Source organism: Aspergillus aculeatus (assembly GCF_001890905.1).
Source record: "Aspergillus aculeatus ATCC 16872 unplaced genomic scaffold ASPACscaffold_2, whole genome shotgun sequence".
NCBI lineage: Eukaryota > Fungi > Ascomycota > Eurotiomycetes > Eurotiales > Aspergillaceae > Aspergillus > Aspergillus aculeatus.
In genome coordinates, this window is record NW_017962977.1 from 2127564 (window position 1) to 2150690 (window position 23127).

The 23127-nt window shown below is 54.7% G+C and overlaps 8 protein-coding genes across 8 annotated transcripts; 6 read left to right on the forward strand and 2 right to left on the reverse strand.

Annotated features, from left to right (window-relative positions):
- Positions 1 to 719: 719 nt before the first annotated feature.
- ASPACDRAFT_1895139 (putative ABC multidrug transporter) lies at positions 720 to 5282 on the forward strand. The gene is made up of 4 exons (XM_020198696.1): positions 720 to 1013; positions 1079 to 1273; positions 1337 to 4629; positions 4718 to 5282. Exons 1-4 carry the CDS (start codon positions 966 to 968, stop codon positions 5064 to 5066), a joined length of 3885 nt encoding a protein of 1294 aa, XP_020060342.1. The 5' UTR covers positions 720 to 965; the 3' UTR covers positions 5067 to 5282.
- Positions 5283 to 5354: 72 nt separating this feature from the next.
- ASPACDRAFT_57349 (orotate phosphoribosyltransferase) lies at positions 5355 to 6250 on the forward strand (the record flags this gene model as incomplete). The annotated part of the gene is made up of 3 exons (XM_020203232.1): positions 5355 to 5448; positions 5519 to 5654; positions 5764 to 6250. 3 exons carry the CDS (start codon positions 5355 to 5357, stop codon positions 6248 to 6250), a joined length of 717 nt encoding a protein of 238 aa, XP_020060343.1.
- A 1111-nt stretch (positions 6251 to 7361) lies between these two features.
- Positions 7362 to 9041, forward strand: ASPACDRAFT_57350 (MFS transporter; the record flags this gene model as incomplete). Its single annotated transcript, XM_020203233.1, has 1 exon — positions 7362 to 9041. One exon carries the CDS (start codon positions 7362 to 7364, stop codon positions 9039 to 9041), a length of 1680 nt encoding a protein of 559 aa, XP_020060344.1.
- A 1056-nt stretch (positions 9042 to 10097) lies between these two features.
- ASPACDRAFT_1852922 (bZIP transcription factor) lies at positions 10098 to 11341 on the forward strand (the record flags this gene model as incomplete). Its single annotated transcript, XM_020197278.1, has 3 exons — positions 10098 to 10516; positions 10578 to 10938; positions 11010 to 11341. Exons 1-3 carry the CDS (start codon positions 10511 to 10513, stop codon positions 11339 to 11341), a joined length of 699 nt encoding a protein of 232 aa, XP_020060345.1. The 5' UTR covers positions 10098 to 10510.
- A 13-nt stretch (positions 11342 to 11354) lies between these two features.
- ASPACDRAFT_112245 (uncharacterized protein) lies at positions 11355 to 13679 on the reverse strand. The gene has a single exon (XM_020195631.1). The coding sequence runs from the start codon at positions 13399 to 13401 to the stop codon at positions 11416 to 11418; it is 1986 nt and encodes a 661-aa protein (XP_020060346.1). The 5' UTR covers positions 13402 to 13679; the 3' UTR covers positions 11355 to 11415.
- Positions 13680 to 14242: 563 nt separating this feature from the next.
- ASPACDRAFT_112246 (zinc-binding alcohol dehydrogenase family protein) lies at positions 14243 to 15503 on the forward strand. Its single transcript, XM_020195632.1, has one exon. It carries the CDS (start codon positions 14315 to 14317, stop codon positions 15356 to 15358), a length of 1044 nt encoding a protein of 347 aa, XP_020060347.1. The 5' UTR covers positions 14243 to 14314; the 3' UTR covers positions 15359 to 15503.
- ASPACDRAFT_1852925 (Zn(II)2Cys6 transcription factor) lies at positions 15439 to 17844 on the reverse strand (the record flags this gene model as incomplete). The annotated part of the gene is made up of 8 exons (XM_020197279.1): positions 15439 to 15691; positions 15967 to 16383; positions 16436 to 16527; positions 16579 to 16664; positions 16722 to 17179; positions 17230 to 17571; positions 17622 to 17719; positions 17776 to 17844. The coding sequence occupies 8 exons, from the start codon at positions 17842 to 17844 to the stop codon at positions 15439 to 15441; spliced, it is 1815 nt and encodes a 604-aa protein (XP_020060348.1).
- A 523-nt stretch (positions 17845 to 18367) lies between these two features.
- On the forward strand, positions 18368 to 20464 carry ASPACDRAFT_1852926 (HpcH/HpaI aldolase family protein; the record flags this gene model as incomplete). Its single annotated transcript, XM_020197280.1, has 6 exons — positions 18368 to 18568; positions 18632 to 18814; positions 18881 to 19097; positions 19154 to 19315; positions 19374 to 19516; positions 20357 to 20464. The coding sequence occupies exons 1-6, from the start codon at positions 18407 to 18409 to the stop codon at positions 20462 to 20464; spliced, it is 975 nt and encodes a 324-aa protein (XP_020060349.1). The 5' UTR covers positions 18368 to 18406.
- Between the last annotated feature and the right edge of the window lie 2663 nt (positions 20465 to 23127).

Genomic DNA, 23127 nt, shown 5'->3' on the forward strand with positions numbered 1-23127 from the left:
CAGGTTTGGAAGTGGATCTATGTTATACCCCGGTTAAAGTTCAGGCGTGAAACGAAATAGTTAGCAGTAGACAAATGAGAGTGTCAAATCTCCCAAAAAACAAACGGAATTGAGTTTTTACTTTCGGAGATTGCCCTAAGTTGATTAAGTTGATTAAGTTTTGGTTTGCACGGTACTCCGTAAACGTTGTTCGGGGAGCTTGGTAGAGTGGCCCAATTTTTGAGGCCGTCGCCAATACGAACCCCGGTTTCAGCTTTCAACCATGAATGAAGAGTTTGAAACCCAGCCCGGACCAGCCTGAGATCCCCGTCCGTCTACCTCCACCTCTTAAACAGGCTGTAATATCCGATCTGTCGATCTGGTTCGGACACCGTTGTGTTTCAGCCGCAAGGCTGGGGTGATTGGAGTTGACTGGAGGTGGCTGGAAGTGACTGAAGATGACCTGTCTACCAGCCCTAATAATTGGACCAGGGCCATTTGGCTTTCCGGTCCCTGATCGTCTCCTTTTGCCCATCCAGGTGAAACACTGGTTCAACACAACTGGCACCGATTCTCATCTTTCGGTCCCTTTGGTGTCTTTGGTCCCGTCTCTTCAACTGGACTCGTCGACAGAATAATAATCAAGAAATTGGTCCAGCCGGTTACACAATGAATGACGATAGGCACGATCAACCCACTTTCCGTGGTACGAAAAAGTCCAGGTAGTTGGGCCTCCGAGGTTTCGATTATAGGGGACCTGTCACGTCCCCAGTATCATTTCATGTGATGGCGAGTTTCACTTCCAGTTCGCACCACTCCTTCACTGCGCCCATTGTCCTCACTGTCTTTCGACTGTCTGTCTTGGCTCAATCAAGCCACCCTACCAACCGAGCTCGCTTTGCTCCTCCGTTCCGACCGTGTGAGATGCTGCTGCTGGGCAGCTTGGTGATAGGGACAGACTGAGCGAGAAATAAAAAACCATCTGCATGATGAAGTGGAAAGAAGAAGACATCTGCTTGGAGTCAATACCCACGGTCAGAAAACCTCAGCGTCTTGCTTCATTGCCACAATCGAACCCACTGACCACCGTCCTAAACAGACTCCTGCCACCGACAGCACCGTCATCGCCCTGTCGGAGGTCGAGAAGAGCATCCTCGAGCAGCAGATCCGTGTCCCCGTATCCAAGCCCGGGTTCTTTGGCATTTATCGCTATGCCAGCCGGTGGGATCTGGTCTTCCTGCTGCTTAGCTCGGTCGCTTCGATAATCGGAGGCGCTGCCTTGCCGTTGTTCACCGTCAGTTAACGACAACGCTATCTCTTGCGATGCTCACTCATAAAGACTAACCTCGTGGAACAGGTCCTCTTTGGTAACCTCACATCGACCTTCCAAGACATTGCAGCCGGGCGCATCACGTACGACCACTTCCACCACGAGCTCAACAAATACGTGGTCTACTTCATCTACCTCGCCGCGGCGGAGTTCATCACCATTTACATCGCGACGGTCGGCTTCATCTACACGGGCGACCATGTGGTGCAACGCATCCGCGTGGAGTACCTGCGGGCGATCCTGCGCCAGAACATCGCCTTCTTCGACAGCCTGGGGGCCGGCGAGATCACGACGCGGATCACGGCGGACACCAACCTGATCCAGGACGGGATCTCCGAGAAGGTCGGCCTGGCCCTGACGGGGCTGTCGACCTTCGTCACGGCGTTCATCATCGCCTACATCAAATACTGGAAGCTGGCGTTGATCTGCAGCGCCACGCTGATCGCCTTGCTCCTGATCATGGGCGGCGGGTCGATCGTCATGATGGTCCACAGCAAGCGCGCGCTGGAGTGTCAGGGCCGCTCCGGCAGCTTCGCCGAGGACATCCTCGACTCGGTCCGCACGGTCGTCGCCTTCGACGCCCAGAACGTGCTCGCCGCCAGGTACGAGGCGCAGCTGCGGGAGTCCGAGGCGCCCGCCCGGAAGTCCCAGATCACCTTCGCCGTCATGGTCGGCGCGATGCTGGGCGTCATGTACCTGAACTATGGGATGGGCTTCTGGATGGGCTCGCGCTTCCTCGTCGATGCCCGCGAACACGTCAAGGTCGGCGATGTCCTCACCATTCTCATGTCGATCATGCTGGGTTCCTACAATTTGGGCAACGTCGCCCCCAACGTGCAGGCGCTGTCGAATGCCGTCGCCGCCGCGTCCAAGCTCTACAGCACGATTGACCGGGCGTCGCCCTTGGATGCCTCCTCCGAGAGCGGCAAGATCCTCGGCCATGTCAAGGGCAACATCGTCCTGCAGAATGTCCGGCACGTGTATCCTTCGCGACCGGAGGTTGTTGTGACAAATGACCTCAGCGTCTACATTCCTGCTGGAAAGACCACGGCGTTTGTGGGGCCGTCAGGGTCGGGCAAGAGTACGGTCATTGGTCTGCTGGAGCGGTTCTACAACCCCGTCGCCGGCCATATCTCGATCGACGGACACGATCTCTATACGTTAAACCTGCGATGGGTGCGCCAGCAGATCTCATTGGTCTCGCAAGAGCCTAGACTGTTCGCGACCACGATCTACGAGAATATCCGGTTCGGGCTGATAGGATCGGAGTACGAGAATGCGCCCGAAGCCAGCATCACCAAGCGCATTCACGACGCTGCGAAGATGGCCAACGCGCATGATTTTATCATGGCGTTGCCGAAGAAGTACGAGACGAACATCGGTGGATTCTCACTGTCAGGAGGCCAGAAGCAGCGAATCGCGATCGCGAGGGCCGTGGTGAGCGACCCGAAGATCTTGTTGCTCGATGAAGCGACTTCGGCGCTGGACGCGAAGTCGGAAGAAATTGTGCAGGCGGCGTTGGACAACGCCTCGAAAGGGCGGACGACGATTGCCATCGCCCACCGACTCTCTACCATCAAGGAGGCGCATAATATCGTTGTCCTGGTCCATGGGCACATCGTGGAGCAAGGATCGCATTTTGAGCTCATGAGCCGGGAGGGAGTGTACTATGACATGGTGCAGGCGCAGCAAATCAAGCAGAAGGAGGCCGCGAAGCGACACGAGTCAATGACGTTCTTTCTCGATGAGGATTATATTGGAGGCGGGATCCCAATGGACGACGAAGACGACTTTAGTGACGACGCCTCGGATATTGTGCTGAAGACCGGGGCGAGGCAGAGACGTAGGACCAGGATGTCCATGTTCATTCCGCCCTTACCATCCAAGCACAAGGAGAATCTGTCGCTATGGGCGTTGTTCAAGTTCCTTGCCTCGTTCAATCGACCGGAGTGGCCGATCATGATCCTGGGTCTCTGTGCATCAACCCTGGCGGGGGGCATTCAGCCATCTCAGGCGGTGTTGTTTGCCAAGGCAGTCAACACGCTGAGCTTGCCGCCGTTCGAATACCACAAGCTGCGCCACGATGCGAATTTCTGGTGCTTGATGTTCCTCATGATGGGCCTGGTGACACTGGTCATCTATGCCACCCAAGGGACCCTGTTCGCGTACAGCTCCGAGAAACTGATCTTTCGAGCCCGAAGCCAGGCATTCCGGGTCATGCTGAACAAGGAGATCTCATTCTTTGACAAGGAAGAGAACACCACAGGCGCTCTGACGTCGACCTTGGGTGCCGAAACTAAACAGCTGGCCGGAATCAGCGGCGTCACCCTCGGTACCCTGCTCATTGTCACTGTCAATCTCTCAGCATCCCTTGTCGTGGCTCTGGTCATGGGCTGGAAGCTTGCTTTGGTATGCATTTCAGCTGTGCCGGTCCTGTTGATGTGCGGCTTTCTTCGCGTATGGATGTTGGATCGATTCCAGCGCCGAGCGAAAGCCGCGTATCAACAGTCTGCGAGCTCAGCCTGTGAGGCGGCCTCTGCCATCCGGACTGTTGCCTCTCTCACGATGGAAAAGCAGGTTGTCAGTTCCTACGAGAAACAAGTACAAGCCCAGCTCAAGGAGGACATCCTCCCCATCTTCAAGTCCTCCGCCCTCTATGCCAGCTCCCAAGCGTTGCCGTTTATGTGCATGGCTCTGGGCTTCTGGTATGGAGGGACGCTCCTCGGACACGGAGAGTACACACTCTTTCAATTCTACGTGTGCTTCAGCGAAGTCATCTTCGGCGCTCAGGCGGCCGGGACTATCTTCTCGAACGCGCCGGATATGGGCAAAGCGAAGCATGCGGCCGCGGAGTTCAAGAAGCTGTTCAGCAATCGGTCGACCACTAAGCATGCTGAGAGCAAAGCTATCCATGTGTCCTCCATGCAAGGGTCGGTAGAATTCCGGGACGTGTCTTTCCGGTACCCGACCCGGCTGGAGCAGCCTGTGCTACGGCATGTCAACCTCACGGTCAAGCCAGGACAGAATGTTGCACTGGTAGGGTCGAGTGGTAGTGGCAAAAGCACGATCATTTCCCTGTTGGAACGCTTCTACGAGCCGGTGTTGGGTGAGGTGTATGTCGACGGGCGGGACATCGCGACGCTCGAGAAGAAGTCCTACCGCAGCCACTTGGCTCTGGTCAGTCAGGAGCCTGCCCTCTTCCAGGGCACGATCCGAGAGAATATCCTGCTGGGATGTACGCACAAAGAAGCGGTGGCGGAGGACACATTGGTGCAAGCGTGCAGAGATGCGAACATCTACGACTTCATCATGTCGTTACCGTAGGTGATCCCTTGTTCCTTATTCATCCTCATATTTGCACATTGTATTGCCCCCACTTGGAAACCCAGTCAGCTAATATCTCTCTAGACAAGGGTTTAACACGCTCGTCGGCAGTAAAGGCGGTATGTTGTCTGGTGGGCAGAAGCAGCGGATCGCCATCGCTCGGGCGCTGATTCGTAACCCTCGCATTCTTCTGCTGGATGAGGCCACATCGGCCTTGGATTCGGAGTCGGAGAAGGTGGTCCAGGCGGCATTGGATGCAGCCGCGAAGGGCCGCACGACGATCGCGGTTGCGCATCGATTGAGCACGATCCAGCGGGCGGACATGATCTATTTCCTCGATCAGGGAGAGGTCGTCGAGTGGGGCACGCACAAGGAACTGCTGCGTCGACGAGGAAGGTACTATGAGATGGTCAACTTGCAGAACTTGGCCTGATGGGAGTGAGGTGTACGATAATGGGATAGGCGTTTGGATGATGGGTTCTTCACTGTACTGTACATATACCTCATAATCATGGTCGACGATTGGAGCCGATAAGCGATAAGATAAGAAAGCACCGAACTCGGGACACGGACCCCTGCGTGTGGTCTAAACAGGAATAGTGCGGGGTACCGGCTTACCTCATCATCTGGAGATGGTTTCAATCTTTTTCTTTTAGGAAATTGAAAGTACTCCCCGCCCACAGCCCCTGCAAATCCTCAAGTCACGCCAATTCACCTCGCCATGGCTCTCCCCGCTTACAAGACCTCCTTCCTGGAGTCCTCCATCTCCGCCAAGGTCCTGACCTTTGGCACTTTCACCCTCAAGTCGGGCCGTCGTACGCTTCCCCTCTCCGAAATACTCTACTATCTGTGACCCGTCCGTTGCTAATCTAGGATCCTACTTAGATTCCCCATACTTCTTCAACGCTGGTACCTTCCACACGGCTTCGCTCCTCTCCGCCCTCTCAACCGCCTACGCCCACACCATCATCACCTTCCTCGCTGAGAACCCATCCATCCCCAAGCCCGACGTGATCTTCGGGTGAGTTGAACACCGCACAACCCATCCCCCAAACACAAACCATTCCCCCGGATATACCTACGTCTTCTTCTCTTGAACTCAAATTCTAACACCCACCCCCCCAAAACAGCCCCGCATACAAAGGCATCCCGCTCGCCTGCGCCACCCTGCTCGAGCTCCACCGCCTGCAGCCCGACGCCTGGGCCGAGGTGTCCTACAGCTACAACCGCAAGGAGAAGAAGGACCACGGCGAGGGCGGCAGCATCGTGGGCGCCGGCCTGAAGGGCAAGAACGTGCTGGTGATCGACGACGTGATCACCGCCGGCACGGCGATGCGCGAGACCCTCGACCTGGTCGCCCAGGAAGGCGGTAAGGTGGTCGGCTTCGCCGTCGCGCTGGACCGCCAGGAGAAGATGCCCGGTCCCAAGGACGCCAGCGGCGTGGAGGACGACGCGCCGCGCATGAGCGCCATGGGCCAGATCCGCAAGGAGTACGGCGTGCCCACGACGAGCATCGTTACCCTGGATGATCTGATCCGGTTGATGGAGGAGAAGGGGGCTGGCGAGGATATGCGCCGGTTGGAGGAGTATCGGGCTAAGTATCGGGCTAGCGATTAGGCGGGGGCAGTCTTGGCTCATGAAGGTGATTCTGCCGAAGAAAAGTGGAGGGATGGCCTGGGAGGGAGTTTTGTCTATGATTATGCTATAGCTTAGGGGATAGCATCAAGTTTTCTTTTATCGGACCTTCGGTATGGATTGAACGGGCTTGGTTTATTTCAAATCAACCGGTCCATGCTCTCAACCACTCGATTGGAGAAAATAATGGTCCCTGCAGAGATTTAATGACGCATGTTTCAGGAGGATTTGCGTCGGGCTCAAATGTTTCGGCGATTTCTCGTTCTCCCTGAAGCTCGACAGTGTCGACGTTATCATATTATTGTTCGGGGTTGGTCCGGAGAGAGCTCGGCACCGAACCATCGCCGAGTTTGCGCCCTTATCTTTTCCCATCGTCCCTTCCAGACTCTCATCGACATCTCTACTTACTTCATGAAAGAATGTACCACAACATATCGTGCAACTGTGGGCTCTGATCTTGCGTCATAGATTAGTAGTCCTGGCTGGGCTAGTTGCAGCTTGCATGAGCAGAGTTTTCATGATCACAAATCTCTGCAGCTCACACGAGCTGGATGACAACACATCTCCGACCTGAAGCTATGCTCCCAACGATTTCACATTTTGAGGCACTTGCAGTCGATTTCCACTGGCTACAGCTTCTTGAGCACTGTTGTCTTCATGTTTATATGAAGATTCGTCATGAAGATCAGCTTGTTGCACAAACACAGCATCTGGTTGACGCGGCTGGGATCATTTGATCTGACCAAATCTCAGCTGCAATCCCTGGCTCAGGGTCAATCTGATGCAAGATGCAACCCGAAGCCACGAAACAGGGACGATTTAAGACCGAACCGGCTCTGAGTCACCCAGATGGCGTGTGTTGGCTCCAGGAACTGGGTAGAGTGTCGAACGGTTCAAGCTCGGTGCGTCTCGGTGATGGATCGGCGATGCGTCGGCCTTGCTGCGTACCTGAACTATACGAATCCGACATCCAAAGATATAAATCAACACCGTTCCTATACATAATCTGCTTGTCTCTCTTACAATAGCACACAGAAAGGCATCTCAAGTCCACAGTCTACCAAAAGCTCAAGCCATCTCATTCCATACAATCATGGCACCACCTATGTCCGAGCCCCAACGGGCTATGAGCAATGCATCAGAACAGCCACATCTTCTTCGCACAGAAACTCGAGAGTCCTTAACAAATCGCGGAATCTCGCCCAGCCCTCCGCCAGTCGACTACAACTACCCAGACGTCGGTCGGCCTGCCGACCCTGTGTTCCCGGAGGAATATACCATCGAGACCAGCACCGGCCTCGTTCCCAAACGCACGCTTGAACAGATCCGCTCGCGTCAAGACCGGCAACCGTCGTCGAGCTCCTCCTCGGACCTCGAAAAGGCCGATGACCAGCCTACCGAGTTTGTCACCTTCACCATCAACGACCCCGAGAACCCTTACAACTGGTCCCGTGCCTATCGCTGGTACGTCACCATGGTCGCCTCCCTCCTTGTCGTCTGCGTCGCCTACGGTTCCGCAATCGTAACGGGCGGTCTGGGCCTTATCGAAGACAAGTACCACGTCTCTCTCGAAGTGGCCACCCTTACCTGCAGTATTATGGTCTGCGGCTTCGCTGTCGGTCCCCTTCTCTGGTCCCCCCTATCGGAGATTATCGGCCGGCGGCCGGTCTACATCATCTCCCTGGTGCTGTACACGATCTTCAACATCCCTTGCGCCCTGTCGCCCAACATCGGCGGACTGCTGGCATGCCGCTTCCTCTGCGGTGTCTTCTCCAGCTCCGGCCTCTCGCTCGCGGGCGGCACCATCGCGGACATCTGGTCCATCGAGGAGCGAGGCATGGCGATCGCCTTCTTCGCGGCGGCCCCGTACTGCGGCCCCGTAATCGGCCCCATCGTCTGCGGCTGGATCACGGTGGGCTCAGGCCGGCTGGATCTCTTCTTCTGGACCAACCTGGCCTTCGCGGGGGCCGTGGGCATTCTCGTCGGCCTCGTCCCGGAGACGTACGCGCCCGTGATCCTCAAGCGGCGCGCGGCGCGCCTCCGCTCCGAGACGGGCAACCCGCACATCATCACGGAGCAGGAGCAGCACAAGCCTTCCCTCAAGGAGATCGTGCGCACCTCGCTGATCCGCCCGATCACCATGATCCTCACCGAGCCCGTGCTCGACCTGATGTGCATGTACATCGTGCTGATCTACTCCATGCTGTACGCCTTCTTCTTCGCCTACCCGGTCATCTTCGGCAAGCTGTACGGCTACAACGACGGCCAGATCGGGCTGATGTTCATCCCGATCCTCATCGGCGCCGGCTTCTCGCTGATCTTCACGCCGCTGCTCGAGAAGCAATTCCACCAGATCTGCAGCCGCCGCGCCCCGACCCCGGAGGACCGGCTGATCGGCGCCCTCATCGGCGCGCCCTTCGTCCCCATCGCGCTGTTCATCCTCGGCGCCACCTCCTACAAGGGCATCATCTGGGTGGGGCCCGCCTCCTCCGGGATCGCCTTCGGGTTCGGCATGGTGCTCTGCTACTATGCCGTGAACAACTATATCATCGACAGCTACCAGAAGTATGCGGCGTCCGCGCTAGCGGCCAAGGTCTTCCTGCGGTCCGGAGGCGGCGCGGCGTTCCCGCTGTTCATCACGCAGATGTACGATCGTCTGGGGCTGCAGTGGGCGTCGTGGCTGCTGGCGTTCATTGGGGTGGGGATGGTGTTTATCCCTTACGTCTTCTACTGGTTTGGGGGGAGGTTGAGGGCCAAGCTCAATAAGAATTGAATTTGGGGCAGAGGAGAGGGAGTCGTGTTTGCAGCAGATATGGATACAGAACAAAAGTCTGGTCGGTCGGTGGGGGAGTATAGATAATGTACAGGATCAATAATGTTAATGGTATTTATGATAGAATAGATAGAGATTTAATTGCATGGTTTTCATTTTAACACGCTTGTTCCGAGGGCTCTCTGTCATCTTATGTGCCGTATCAACGGAGAACAATGAATTGGCTACTGATCTTGCATGAACCCACCTTGTGAGGGGACATGGGCGGGGCAGGCAGGTTGTTCCTGGTCTGTGGCTGGCACGCGGGCTAGATGTTAATCAAGAATGGCTATCTTAGTCTATGAACTGTGTGACCATTAGTTGGACCTAAATGTGTATTATGGCTTGAGTGAGGATGGTCATTATTTCATCTATGATTTCTGCATAGGTACATTACTGTAGTGCAAGGACAGATAAGCTATGAGATGATAACAACGGTCTGGCCATGATCTCGTCACCGAATGGCCAATCCTCGCGGCTTGTGTGCTATTGTTGGATAAGAGAGGTGGGGGCCTTCCCCTCCCCAAATAGGCATGAGTAAGAATGAGTCATGCTGGCTCATCCGGGGTGGATTCCTTCTTCTCCGGCTCGGCGGGTGCGCTTTAGATGGGGTATCATCCCGGCCCATTTGGTATCATCGTCTATCACTTCGACTCATCATGATGGATGGTAGGGAGATACAAAGTCAGATGTAGCTATAAGATTGTAAATAAACCATGGTAGAGTGGTATACATCATGATGATCAATGATCTGCATCATGAGTGTACCTGAGTAAGTGTGTCTACTTACTGGACTGTATTTCTACCCATTCTAGCACCATGAAGAAACCCCCCTACAGCTGACATGCTTCGCATTACTGAGGCGCTTGGAGAGAACACGATATAGGAAGAACCTCTCCAAGGTTCCAGGGCCGACATCATCTGATTGCTTTTGTTGTTTCTTGTTGTTTCGGAGATGTAATGATGGGATCCTGCTAATGAGGATGATAGGGGTTTCATACACACGACTACTATGCTCTTCGATAGATGAGCAATGGCATAAATCTCTACCCCTTTCTCACTCTGAATTGCAGGACATACTTAGTACTGTACCAAGTCTGCAAGGCAGCGATATCACCACCATTATTCCTCGACAGATGCAATGCCAGCAGCTGTATAAGTCACACCCAACTAAAATAACTCCGATAGAGCCCACCCCACCGCCCCACACACATCTCCCCAAATGGAACCCGCCTCCCTGTCCGGCCCATGATTTGATCTCCCGACTCTAAGAATCCCGGCACCGACCGATAAGGTATAAGAATCCCCCCTCTCCCGCATTCTCCTCTCCTCCTCATCAACCCATCGCTTCGGCGAACAAGCTACCCCCCCTTCTTTCTTCTCTCCCTCCGGTCTTCCGGGTCCGTGACCCGGGTCCTAAGTATACAAGGATGGCAGTCGCAGCAACCACCGCTACGCACGCCGTCAGGCAGCTCACCCCGGCCGAGTACACGGCAGGGCAAACCGCTTAATCAATTTCACCATTCCCCCCATTACCCCGACTACTATTACTCCGACCTCCATCCCTATCTCGATCTTTCTCTCGTGCCTCCTGCAACGGCCTTCCCTCCCGTTGAATTTGACCCATCTTTCTTCGCGACCGATCATCTCGATCAAAGCTACTACCCCGATCCCACTACCACCACCACCACTACCAACAACCACTTGGACTTGAACTTCGACTTTGACTTCGACATCAACACCCTGGGCGACCTCGCAGACCCCGTATCAGACTCCGCGATCAACTCCTTGCTCAGCTCCCCGGATAGTCTCAGTGAATCCTACCTCTTCGAATCGCCAAGCGTGCAGTCTCTACCTGGTACGTTTCCTGCCCGATCCCGATCCCATCCTCGAGTAAGCAAGTAAAGTATACTAATCGCAGAACAATAGACCCGCAAATCCAAACCCCACCCCCACTCTCACAGCCACAGCAACAACCCCAGCAGCAAATGCCCGCCGTGACGACGGACCGCCCCTCGACCAAACCAACCTTCACCGTCACCCGGGTGGCCACCACCACCAAAGAACCGCCCAGCAAAGTGAGCAAGCGGCAGCTGAACACGCTCGCGGCGCGGCGGTACCGACAGCGCAAGCTGGACCGGGTGAACGAGCTGGAGGCGGAGCTGGCGGCCGTGAAGCGGGAGCGGGACGAGCTGCGGATGCGCGTGAGCAAGTTGGAGGGGGAGACGGAGGCGTTGCGGGGGATGGTGGGGAAGAAGTAGGAGTAGTCTTAATCACATCAAATAAGTTAACAATCACAACCACATATTGCCCTATTTCTGCAAACCAATATCAACTAAACCCATCGGCCCTCCCCCTCCCCATCCCCATCCCTTTCTAAAAGCAACATCTCCTTATCCACCCCATCCTCCACCACCAACCGCCATCCGCCCGCGACCTGCTCCCCGCCCACCAACCGCACGGGAATCCTGCCCACCTCGTCCGCGCCCCACCCTTTCTCCGCCGCGCGCTCCGCGATCCCGCGGCCCCCGTTCGACGCGGCCGCCACCACCATCTTCATCTCCATGTAATCCCACCGCGGTAGACCCCGCCACAGCCGCGTGCGCCCCATCTCCGCCGCCACGACCAGCAGCAGCGCCAGCGAGGTCACGAACACACAGATGATGTACGGGTGCGACCCGACGCGGAACGCCTCGACCGTCACCGTCGCCGGCGTCAGGCGCGTGAACCCGCCCACCATCAGCTGCGCCGACGCGTAGCCGGCCAGGATGTCGTCGATGAGCGAGATGTACACGTTCGTGATGCCGGCGAGGGCGATGGCGTCTTCGGATATGGTTTGGTTGGCTGTACTGGGTGTACTGGTTGTGGTATTGGTAGTGGTGGTATTGGTGGTGGTGGTGGTGGTGGTGGTGGTAGTCACGGACGTGCGATAATCGGCGATACTGGTGTTGAAGGCGTCGCCGAGGGTGGAGCGGTAGAAGCTCGTCAGATCGTTGGAGATGAGTTCCAGCTGGCGCATGGCGACGTGGATGGTCTTGTTGGTGGGGTCGATGTCGGCTGTCGAGTTGCCTTGCGCTGCGTTCCCTGCATCATCATCATCATCGCGCTTGGCTAGTCCTACAGCTGCAGTAGCAGTAGCAGTAGCAGTAGCAGTAGCAGTAGCAGAATCATCCCCAGTCCCCGCGGCCGCCCGCCCAACCCGAATCTCCTTCCCCGCAACCCCAACCACCACCTCAAACCACTCCGGCTCAAACACCACCACACACTGACTCGCGTTCAACCCGACATAATACCCGCCAGCCGCGACAGCCACATACCGTTTTCTCGTGTACGCGACCGGCTGCGCCGCCACGCCCACCGCCACGATCGTCCTTGTGCTATACCCGGTATACACGGAATACTCCCCACCGCTCCGCACGCTGGCGTTGACACTATCCGGCAACGGGCCGCGGGCCGCATACAGCGCGTACTCGCCCAGCTCCTCCAGCCGGAACGCCGTGGACCGGTTGTAGGTGCACTCGACGGTGGCGACGTACCCCGGCTCGAGGTAGGTGTAGCCCGTGGCGTGCGGGTAAGTCGTCCGCAGTCCGGAATCGGTGAGCCCCACCGCGGCGCCCACGCCGTACGATCGCCCCGTGTAGCTGTACCCCGTGTTGTCGAGCTTGGGGTGCACGCGGCTGGCGTTGGCCAGGAGCGGGGAGGCCGTGCTGGCCGAGGAGATCAGGGCGGTCAGTTGCGCAAGCCCCACGGAGTAGGTGAAGTAGCCCTCGGCGGTGCGGGCGGTGGGGCCGGTGCGGTCGATTTGCGACGGGTACTCGATTATGAAGCTTGTATTGCTGTAGGAAGGGATCTGCAGGGGGTAGAGGTGGGTGGTGGTGGTGGTGGTCGGGGTGAGGGCTCCCGTCCAGAGGGCGGAGAGCACGGCGGAGAGGTTGGCGAGCAGGAAGGTCACGCAGAGGAGGAGCGGGGGCAGGGTCCAGTTCGCGGCTGGGGTGGAGAGCGAGGCCCAGAAGCTGAGGGTGGTGAGTTGTGTTGTTTGGGTCTGGTGGCGGTGGGCGAACCGGATGCGCGTCGCTTGGTTGATGAGCCGGCAGATGATGAGAAGTTGCACGGTGCTGAGCAGTGTGGCGAGCGCTTGGACGCCGGTTTGCACCGAGGTGCGGTAGCTGTTGATCAGGCCGTAGATGGATCCGTCCGCGATCGTCCAGTGGAGGCTGTCGGAGAGGAGGAGGATGATGCTCAGCGTCGTCGGGAGTAGCAGGAGGAGGAAGATGAGGTGCTCTGTCCAGGGGACTGGGCGGGTGGGGTTGGACGATGGCATTGGTGATGCTATCTATCTGCCTGTATGCACCCATTCATTTATTTGTAGTCGACAGTTTTCGGACTGGTGAGGTTGTTGTAGGGCTTATATCCCCGCTCAGCCCTAGCCGCCCGTCGCCCGCCGCCCCGGAGCCCCCGACGCTGGTCCTGACCGGCGCTTAGCACTGCTCGCATATTGGTCGTTAGCGAAATGAAACAGCCGGAGAAGTTTATCAGTGCCACATGGCGCGAGGCTGATCGAGGGACATTTTTAGTCGTTCATTCACCGCAGGGTTCAGGATCTTGGCTGCGTTGACACCAGAGCGTGGGCCGTGGCTGTTGGATTGTCGTAGGTAGGGGACTGGTTGCTTTTGCCGCCCCTTTCTCATATTAATAGCTCAGCTTGATCTGAAGTACCACAGTATTATCGATGACAGCATCGTTCGAGCCTGAAGTCGGTTTCTTGCTATTCTTTAGCCTTACCACTTGCGTTCCGAAATGTGGAAACCCCCTGTGTCACAATGGACTATGCCTACGACTCAACTGTCTCGGGTTGATGCTTGCTAACTACTACTACCATGGTCAAAGAATCTAATACTTCTTTCTTTGGATGGTACATTAATGCTGGCTGGTCAATTGTCGCCCATTTAGTCCAACAAGTGACAACAAACGATCATGATACTGTGGTGAGAGACTAGGTAGACCAGCTATGCCTCTAGCATACTAGCTCGACTGGAAGCTGTATAGCATTAATCATCAACAACACACCATCTGTCAGCATCTCATCAATTAATAAGCAATGTCATTCTATATGTCAGCAGCTGCGCAACCCTAGTTCCATATAAAAGAAAAGAGCAAGTATAGTACAGTACATCCCCAGATCCACCCCAACTCTAATCGAAACCCACCGTACCCAAGAGTCCAAAACCATCACCATGCCTCTCGCCATAACCCTCACCTCCCCGCACACTCCAACCCTAACCACCATCCCCCCACCCACTCTCCGCCCGGGGACCCTCCTCGTCCAGCCCAAAGCCGTAGCCCTCAACCCCACCGACCTCAAGAAAGCCAGCTCCCCCAGCACCCCGCTCAACCTGCCCCTGGGCTGCGACTACGCCGGCACCGTCCTTTCCATCCACCCGGACACAACAACCGACTTCCAACCAGGCGACCGCATCTTCGGCTTCGTCTCCGGCTGCAACCCGCTCCACCCCACGGACGGGGCCTTCTCCACCGCCACGCCCGCCGTCGCCGCGCTCCAACTCCCCATCCCCGCGCATCTGTCCTTCGCCGAAGCCGCCACTTTTGGCATTGCCCTCACGACCATCGGCCAGTCCCTCTACCAGACGCTGAACCTCGCTCCGCCAGACACGCCCCTCTCCGACCCCCTCCCCATCCTGATCTATGGCGGCTCGTCCGCGATGGGCACCATGGCCATTCAGTTCGCCAAACTCTCCGGCTATCGGGTCTTCACGACCTGCTCGCCGCGCAACTTTGAGCTGGTGCGGTCGTACGGCGCGGACGAGGTTTTCGATTACCGGGATCCCGACGCCGCGGCGCTCATTAACGAGAAGACCGGGGACCGACTGGGGCTGGTGATGGATACGATTGGCGGGGAGGAAGCGGTGGCGTTCTGTGACCGGGCGCTGTCGACTGACGGCGGGGAGTTTGCGACGTTGTTGACGGACACCGTCATCCCGCGAGAGAATGTGCGGACGCGTATCACCGTGGCGTATACGGCGATGGGGGAGGAGCTGGAGTTGGGAGGACATAGGATCCCGGCCCGAAAGGAGGACTATGATTTTGCCGTGGAGTGGATGAGGAAGCTCTGGCCATTCTTGCAGGATGGTAAGATCAAGCCTCACCCGGTGAGGGTTGTCGAGGGAGGCTTGAAGGGTCTGGCGGAGCAGGGATTCGAGATTATGAGGCAGGCGAAATTGAGTGGGGAGAAGTTGGTGGTTGAGGTGGAGACGGAGTAAGATCGGCTCAATATCCTTACCATGGTGTTCTGAATTGTAATGTATTATGCATATTGAGTAGCGATAGATGAAGTCAGACCTCACAGCTCATTCCGCAGAAAGTCGTCAATCATATCAGCTCCCGGGAAGTCCTCCCATGAGAGGCCGTCAAATATAGATAAGGGCGTGGGTTGACTAGCGCCGTCAAAGTCACCCGGGTCCTGGAGCAGTCGTTCCAGGATTGCACGGCTGCGACTAGCACCCGGCCAGACTCGCTCAATCTCGGTGAGAAGGCAAAGAGCCGTACGTCCTTGCGAGATCTGCTCTGAATCAACGGACTCGGTCATCCTCAATCTGTATCTCGTCAGTTGACGAAGTTGTATGCGAGGATAAGATGCCATACACAAATATCCCAGATATAGTTAGATATTGGACACAAAAGGCTAGATGGTGCGACGGTGGTATGCAGTCATGAATCAGTTCAGCTGCCTGGATACAGCTTTGTGCAGCTCCAAGGCATTCGGAAGATGGATCGCGAAGAAGTGGATGTGGTTCCGGGCGTTTGAAACCCAGCAAAGGCCTGTAAATCGGTCAGAAATGTGCAAGACGTGGAAAAAAAACCACCTTACCGGTATAAGTTCATAAGAATAGCCGAGTGCAAAAGAAATGCTATAGCACTCATAGTCAAATTTAGCCCACTCGGGCCCTTGTTAGCAGAGTATCGAATCTCGTCTGGGAGTTCTTGGACCCAATTATCAAGCTGCTTTGTGAATATGTTGACATTGGTGAGCATAGTAGTCCAGCTTTGACCGGACGAGTCTCCGCGTCCCATTCTGTTGGACAGATGGAAGTGGTGTACTTCGGCGGCCACCTTGCACAGCCGGATCAGCGCGATGAAGCCCATCATCGATGAATGCGGATGCTGAGTCTTATAACCACAGTCAGAGCCTTGTCCCAGATCCTCGTTGCTGATATCCAGGGGTAGGTCACAGCAAATATGGGCAATATGTGCGGCCATCGGCCGTCCTAGGCATATTGAAGTCAAACTAAAGCCATCAATCAGCACCGGGTCGAACAGTCTTATAAACGTGTACCAACCAATCGATCTCGAATACGCTCCACCAAACACAGCGAGCAATCTGCGCTTCCTTCAAATCCAGCAAGCATGGTGTCTTTCCTTGAGGTTCCCTCTGCAGATAATTAGTGAATGACTCGACCATATTCATTGATAGCATACCTACCAGACTGGAGAGATGCAGACCAAGATCTTGCGCAATTCGAACTGCCTGCCCAGCCAGTCGCCATCCTTGCGCGAGAACATTCCAGCCTGCACAACAAAATGCAAGCAAGCCAAGACACTGAACTTGCTCAATAAAGACCTCACCGCTGGAAGCGAAGAACATGAGTAGAGCCTTCTGATAGAACTCCACACCCGCCAAAGTAGACGCACCAGGCGCTTGAGGAAGTAAGCCCGAAGCACAAGCACAGACTGCAAAGAAGACGGAGAGAAAGCCTCTGTCAAAGCCCGTCAAATCCCTCGTATCTTTCAACTTCTCATACTGGATCATGAAATCTGGTTGATATAAGATAGGAAAGGTGTAATGCAATCTCTCAAAGTAGATGTCGACCAGTAAGTCTGAGATGTATCGGGGAGGTCGCGTCATCTCCCTCGCCTGCGGCAGATACGGTAGATCGGGCCACGTCTTATCGCGAGTAAAAAACGGCAGTTCCACCTCTGATCTTCTGATAAAGCTGCTCTGTTCACAGGATGTTTGATCACTTGTTGGTGACAAGCTTTGAACTGCCTCGATCACCATGTTGTTGGCTACTCCACCAACATACCTGCAAGGTCAGTCAGCAGCAAGTCGAAGCATGTTCAGCTTGGTTTGTACCTGAGTCGGCCGTATGAGTCGGCCACCATATGACCCACTAGATCTGCACTGGCTCGATATGCAGGGGGAGGGCTGGTGGGATGCGAAGCAATAGGAGAGGCGGTTGATGGCTCGACCGCTGCCTTGTAGCTTGTCTTTTCTGAGAGGTGATCCGTAGAAATAGCCGTCGCAGGCGGCGAAGACCCGACCGTTGGATATTGCCCGATCTGGTTGGAAGCATTGCACGAATGGTTGATTGCCTGCGCCCGAGTGATGTACTGGGAAAGTGTTTGGGCTAGGCCCTCCAAGCGGATGCACAACTTATCCATGTGCTGGCACCGTTCCTCCAGTGATGTTGCATAACTAAGCCAGAGTCAGTGGGGTGGCCATTCCAGGTTATTCATATATTTCACCGTCGACTCGTCGCGGCATGATCGTTAGACTCGGGGTACTCGCAAAGGTGGTTGCGAGACTCGCACATGAAGCATGGCTGTTCTCCGTCGCATTTGATCTTGTTGGTTAAATCAGCAGATGATATGAGCCGTGCACTGCATATCGGACACGTACCTTCTTCCGCCGGCAGGAGAAGCATGCCTTCCAGACTCGTCCATCAGGTTTCTTGGTCGAGGATGCCATTTGTCTGTTTGCTGCTGGGGCAGTCAGTGTATCGGAGGGGGGAGTGAGGGAAGGGAGCAATGTTCAAGACTCCGATGCGACGTCAACTGTTCTTATCAGTCAGTTATCATAGGAGGTGATCCTATCTAATCTCTCCCCCTCATCTCCCGCCAATGGCCTCGAGAAGGACGAGCAAGACCCACTTATAATAAGTCACTTCTATAGAAGTTCGGCATCGTGGCTAGTGGCAGGTCTTTTCCCACGTCGCAGCCGCCTACTAAATCGATTCAACGAGAGGCAATGAGTACAAGCCACGGTGCGGAGTAGGGTCGGATGGCATATGCGTGAAGGCACATGGTGCGAGCAAGTGAAAGACGGACTTTTGCACCGAGATGATACAGTCATTAGTTCAAGGCCGTGGTGCTCTGGTAGGTATATCCAGAGAAGGTTGAAGGGGGAAGAATGAGTTTCGGCACCGGCTCGAGATCCGATCCGAAAGAGGCATATAGCACCACCATCACCACCATCACCACCATCGTACCTCCTTGACCATACCGTTAACCTACGCACCCTGCATCAAACCATGTCACAAGAAGAGATCTCTCAGATCGCCTCCACGACCGACAAGACTCGTCTACAAACCTCCCTCGCGAGGGCAGCCGCACGAAAAGGCCCTTCGATCGGCCAATGGCTAGAATTGCCTGGCTACTCACTCGCAAGGACAGTCGCAGGTCTCGGGGAAGACGTACGCCACTCTCACCGCTCCCCATCTTCTCCCAACCGAAATCGCTAATATTCTGCAATAAAGTGGGTTCTCATAGATTGTGAACATGGCAACATCGACGACAAAGACATGTACCTCCAAGTCGCGGCCATCACAGCGGCCGGGGTGTCGCCCATCGTGCGCATTCCCGCCCTCGATACCTGGATGATGAAACGGGCGCTCGATGCAGGGGCCCATGGAATCATGGTCCCAATGTGCGAGACCAAGGTCTGCTTCACGCCCCCAACCCTGCACTGTCTTTCTATTCATAGGATCTTACTGATCTGCCACCAGGAACAAGCCGAACTCGTGGTCCGAGGCTGCAAGTACCCTTCCGCGCGATGGCCGCAAGGGATAAGGGGCACCGGAGCCATGTTTGCACCGAACGCCTTCAACCAGAACGGGCGAGAGTATCTCACTCATGCCAATGATAATATCACAATCATCGTGCAGATCGAGACGCGCCAGGCGGTCGAGAATTGCGAGGCTATCGCATCCGTCGAGGGCATTGGTTCGTGTCTGATTTAAGGCAGCCTAAGAGTGATCACGCTAATCAAGCGGGTTCAGATATGCTCTTTGTCGGCCCAAACGACTTGGCCTCGTCAATGGGGTACTTTGCTTTTGATCATGCAACGATACCCGAGGTGCAAGAAGCGATAATCAAGGTGTTGCGAGCGACTAAAGCAGCTGGAAAGTACGCGGGGCATTTTGCTTTGTCTGCTGAAGCAGGTAGGTTTTCATTTGAGTTGATGGAGAGACATCCGACTTACTGACGTCTGAGAACCAGCGGCCGAAAAGTACATACAAGGGTTTGACTTTGTCAACTCTGGAGCAGACATCGTCGCTCTTACTTCGTGGATGTCTTCCGAGATGAACAGATTGAAGAAGCTGATTGAGGGAAGCGAGTCTAAGCCTCGGGGCCCTACGGCAGTGAGTAGCGTGAGTGTGGGATACTCTTGATATCGGTTTGAGACCTCCAGGTCAATCAGCAAATATTGTGCAATTTTATGCAGCCGTAGATTGGATAGAACGTCACCCTCACTCATTTGATCAGAGTCAAGGACTAATCGAATGGATGTATATTACCGCTCAGCAGTATGAGCCAATATGTTGGTCACTGGTCGTAAAGACGCGAGGGGGAGAGGTAGACGATTTTGACAAAGAACCCGAGAATATATCCTTATTGCCCCCTTCTCAGTCTAAAAAAAACGACCATCTCGAGACAACAGCCGAGAATACTCACTCCCGCCACCACCCCAGTCCAAAGGCCAGAACATCCCGATGGTTCCTAGTGATTCGGTACTCTGGCGGTGGAGGAAAGACGCCATCTCTCCCAGCCCTCGACAGCCCAACGATACATCTGAACATGAATCAATTAGCTCCTGAGACGGAAGATAGGTGGCAGAACGTAAAATAACCGTCGGCCAGGATCAAAAAAGATCTGCTCAGTCTCCTGCATGAAGAAGCCCCCCCCCCTTCAGACGCATATGCCTATTCGCACAAGTTTCAATCCCTGGTCAGTACACCTCCCCGAACAGCCGACAAACCCCAAGAAAGAAACCTCACTCCCAACGCATCAACAACCTGGTCCCGAATCATCCGGTTCTCGAGATACCCGAGGCTGGGTATTTCCACCACGCTGGTGCCGCCAGCGAGACCCATCGCAATCACCCAGACATGCCAACCATCTTTGAGGGGATTCTCGTCACCAGGAAGTTCGGCACACCCGTAGTACTTTGGGAAATAGACGGATTCCTGACACGCTTGCAGGGCCTGGCATTCGTCTTCGAAGCACCTCCGCGCCATGATCTCCTCGGGATGAGGTCGCGCTCACTAACTCCTTTGGCTGTCATTCCGATGAGCGATGGCGCTGGTTAGATGTGAATGCGGATGAAAATGTACAAGGATGCCCACGTACTGGTAGCGTACTTTCAGAGCGTATCTTTGCGTGTCGTGGGGGACTGTGGCTTCGTAGACAACCCATCGCTCGTGGAGCTCCATATTGGACTTCTCGGATAATACGTCAATGATCGTGTATTCGTGGTTGTTGACTGTTATCACTCTTCCGATTTGGTTTTCCATCATACATCCGGATGGGAACCTATAGTCCATTCTGAGGTAGTGGTGCTACAAAAGTAGTTGACACGAGCAAGGGCGATACTGCGACCTTGAGCAAGATAGTGGAGAGTACTGTACAAGACAAGTGGGGAAGTTGTAGGATCAGAGCTTTGGAAGTTATCCCCGGGTTGACGTCGAATGTACACAATTGGCAATGCCCGGAAATACGAATGGCAGCAAGTGCTCGTTGATTAGGTGAACAGGTAACGCGGCTGTTATTGAATAAAGACTAACGAATATTGCAGTCTAAGGTTTGTATATGCTCCAATACTGAAGGCACCAGATTACATACAACAGCTTACAAGCTACTGAATTCACAGCAAGATTCCCCAAGCGCAGTCGACACGCTTTCCCCTCAACGAATGTGCCTGAGTCTTCAAATTGTCGCTGAAGGTCAAAGGCATCTATGAATGGTGGTGAAATGGACCTTTCATTGGCCAAGGCCTGGTTAGTCTATCTTTAGGCTGGTTATGCATTTTTACAAGGTTAAAGTTAACCTAATATTTATGGATGTGTAAAAGATCGACGGTGACTAGGCGTTTGGGTGCTGGCTGTCCTTTGTCGCCATACAAAGAAGCCTGCCATCGCGAGGCGGAATCGCAGGCTGCGTTCCCAAACTCAGCCCAGGCAACTTGAATGTACATGCAGTGTTGAAGACTATCTCGCTAGCTAGGATGCCGTGACAAACACAGTAACGTGGCCTGAGGGCAGTTGATATATCCTATACTGAGATGGCAAACCATCATTATATGTACGTGCTTGCAGTATTACAGCCTGTCAATAGCGACACGAACCTGGAGACGACTGAGCCTGACTTATCTTAATCAATTTCATGCCCAGAGAATGGAGAACATGAGCTTGAAACTAGCAAACCGTGGCCGAGATCTGAACGACCTCCTTCAGAGACACACCAATAAGCTAGATCTAAGCGCACAAACAAGCACTCATGCATGCATCGGGCGGAACAGGCTTGCTGTGTATCATCAAGGTTTCACAGAATCTGGACCCCTGGTCGGTTTGATTGATTCTGGTTCGGACTGGAGGGGGCTGGAGGATCTGCCTGAGGGTCCTTGAAATCTTCCGTCCGCTTACTGTCATGTGACTGTGCAGTCAGTATGAGTTGGGATAGTTCGGAGGTCGGAAGATGCGGAAGAATCCTGTTGCGGGCGGTGGTCTAGCACAGGCTCAGTCAGGATATTCGCTCCGCCCAGCAGGCAGAATTCGATGATACAGCATCCAATAATGTAGCTTTGCTTTGACCAAGCTGAAGCGCAGAGCCGCTGATGCACCCCCAAAATCAAGAAATTTTGTGCAATCGAGCAGGGCGGGCAAAAGTCTGTTCCTGCGACCAGTCCCGGCGTGTCCGCCTCAGGCCGGGCCGCCAAGTTACCGCCGACGATCCCCACCAGGGACTGGACTAATTATATCCGGTTGGGTGGTGCAGGCAGGCAGGCAGCATGATTGTCGAGTCCAGTGTCGAATCGACTAAACGCATGATAGTGAGTTTATTAAGTGGGGGGAGGAGTGTCGAAAAGGTATGACGTGGGAATTGTGACTGTCGCAATGGACAGAGACAGAAAGCTTCACCTGTGGTGCATTCTGCGCGGTGTTAGTGCTTATCGGCACCATGGTGGGTTTAGGGCGAGGGCCGATACTGTCGATCGTGCGGACAAATTACGTCGTTGGCCAGACGGGTGGCAGAAACGTTGCCGTTTCAACGCCCCACGCTGTTTCAGGTTTGGAAAAGCCGAATACGGCTGTTGGAATACGAAGCGGAGCTGAGACAAGTGCTCAAGTTGATGACAAAGTACAATAAGATGAGTAGGGAGTGAAAGGAAAGTCTTAGGTCTGTCTGTCAGTGTGGTGGTGTGGGATAAGTGTCAGTGAATTGAGGTGGACAATTCTAGACCGAGGAGTCACCAGAGTCCGCAGCAACATCATCTCCAGCCAATAATGAAGCCATCTCCGCTTGGTCGCTTGGTCAAGCTTTCGGCAAGGGCGGAGTGGTGGAATGGAAGAGGGGGTTGATAAGATGAGAATGAGAGATAGCAAAGACTGATTGCGATGGAATTGTTGCCATTGACGAATGAGTCGACTGTGAATAAAACACACTCAATCTGTAAACAATCTACCTACCCGGGTCAATAACAAAGTGAAGAAAAGAATGGGCTTATTCGAATACAACCGAACCCAGAGGCAGGCACCCCAAGGAATCGAAGCGCACAAGTGGAGACGCGCCGACCGTGCAGAGGCTCACCCAATGGCAATGAGAGACGGCCGTCAGCCAGCTTGGAACACAGCCAGCAGGCCGCGTGGGCAACCATCGAGTCCATCCATGACTGACCTGACCCGACCCATGTCACTCTTCCTTCGATTTCTGCCTCTCTCTCATTCATCATGTTCCCAATCTGATTTATAAATAA

Bases quoted from the DNA above. Each gene is read 5' to 3' on its own strand.
- ASPACDRAFT_1895139 (XM_020198696.1), top strand. From the start codon at position 966: ATGATGAAGTGGAAAGAAGAAGACATCTGCTTGGAGTCAATACCCACG. The intron at 1,014-1,078 runs GTCAGAAAACCT...CGTCCTAAACAG, and splicing joins GCTTGGAGTCAATACCCACG to ACTCCTGCCACCGACAGCAC. The intron at 4,630-4,717 runs GTAGGTGATCCC...ATATCTCTCTAG, and splicing joins GACTTCATCATGTCGTTACC to ACAAGGGTTTAACACGCTCG.
- ASPACDRAFT_112245 (XM_020195631.1), bottom strand. From the start codon at position 13,401: ATGCCATCGTCCAACCCCACCCGCCCAGTCCCCTGGACAGAGCACCTC.
- ASPACDRAFT_112246 (XM_020195632.1), top strand. From the start codon at position 14,315: ATGCCTCTCGCCATAACCCTCACCTCCCCGCACACTCCAACCCTAACC.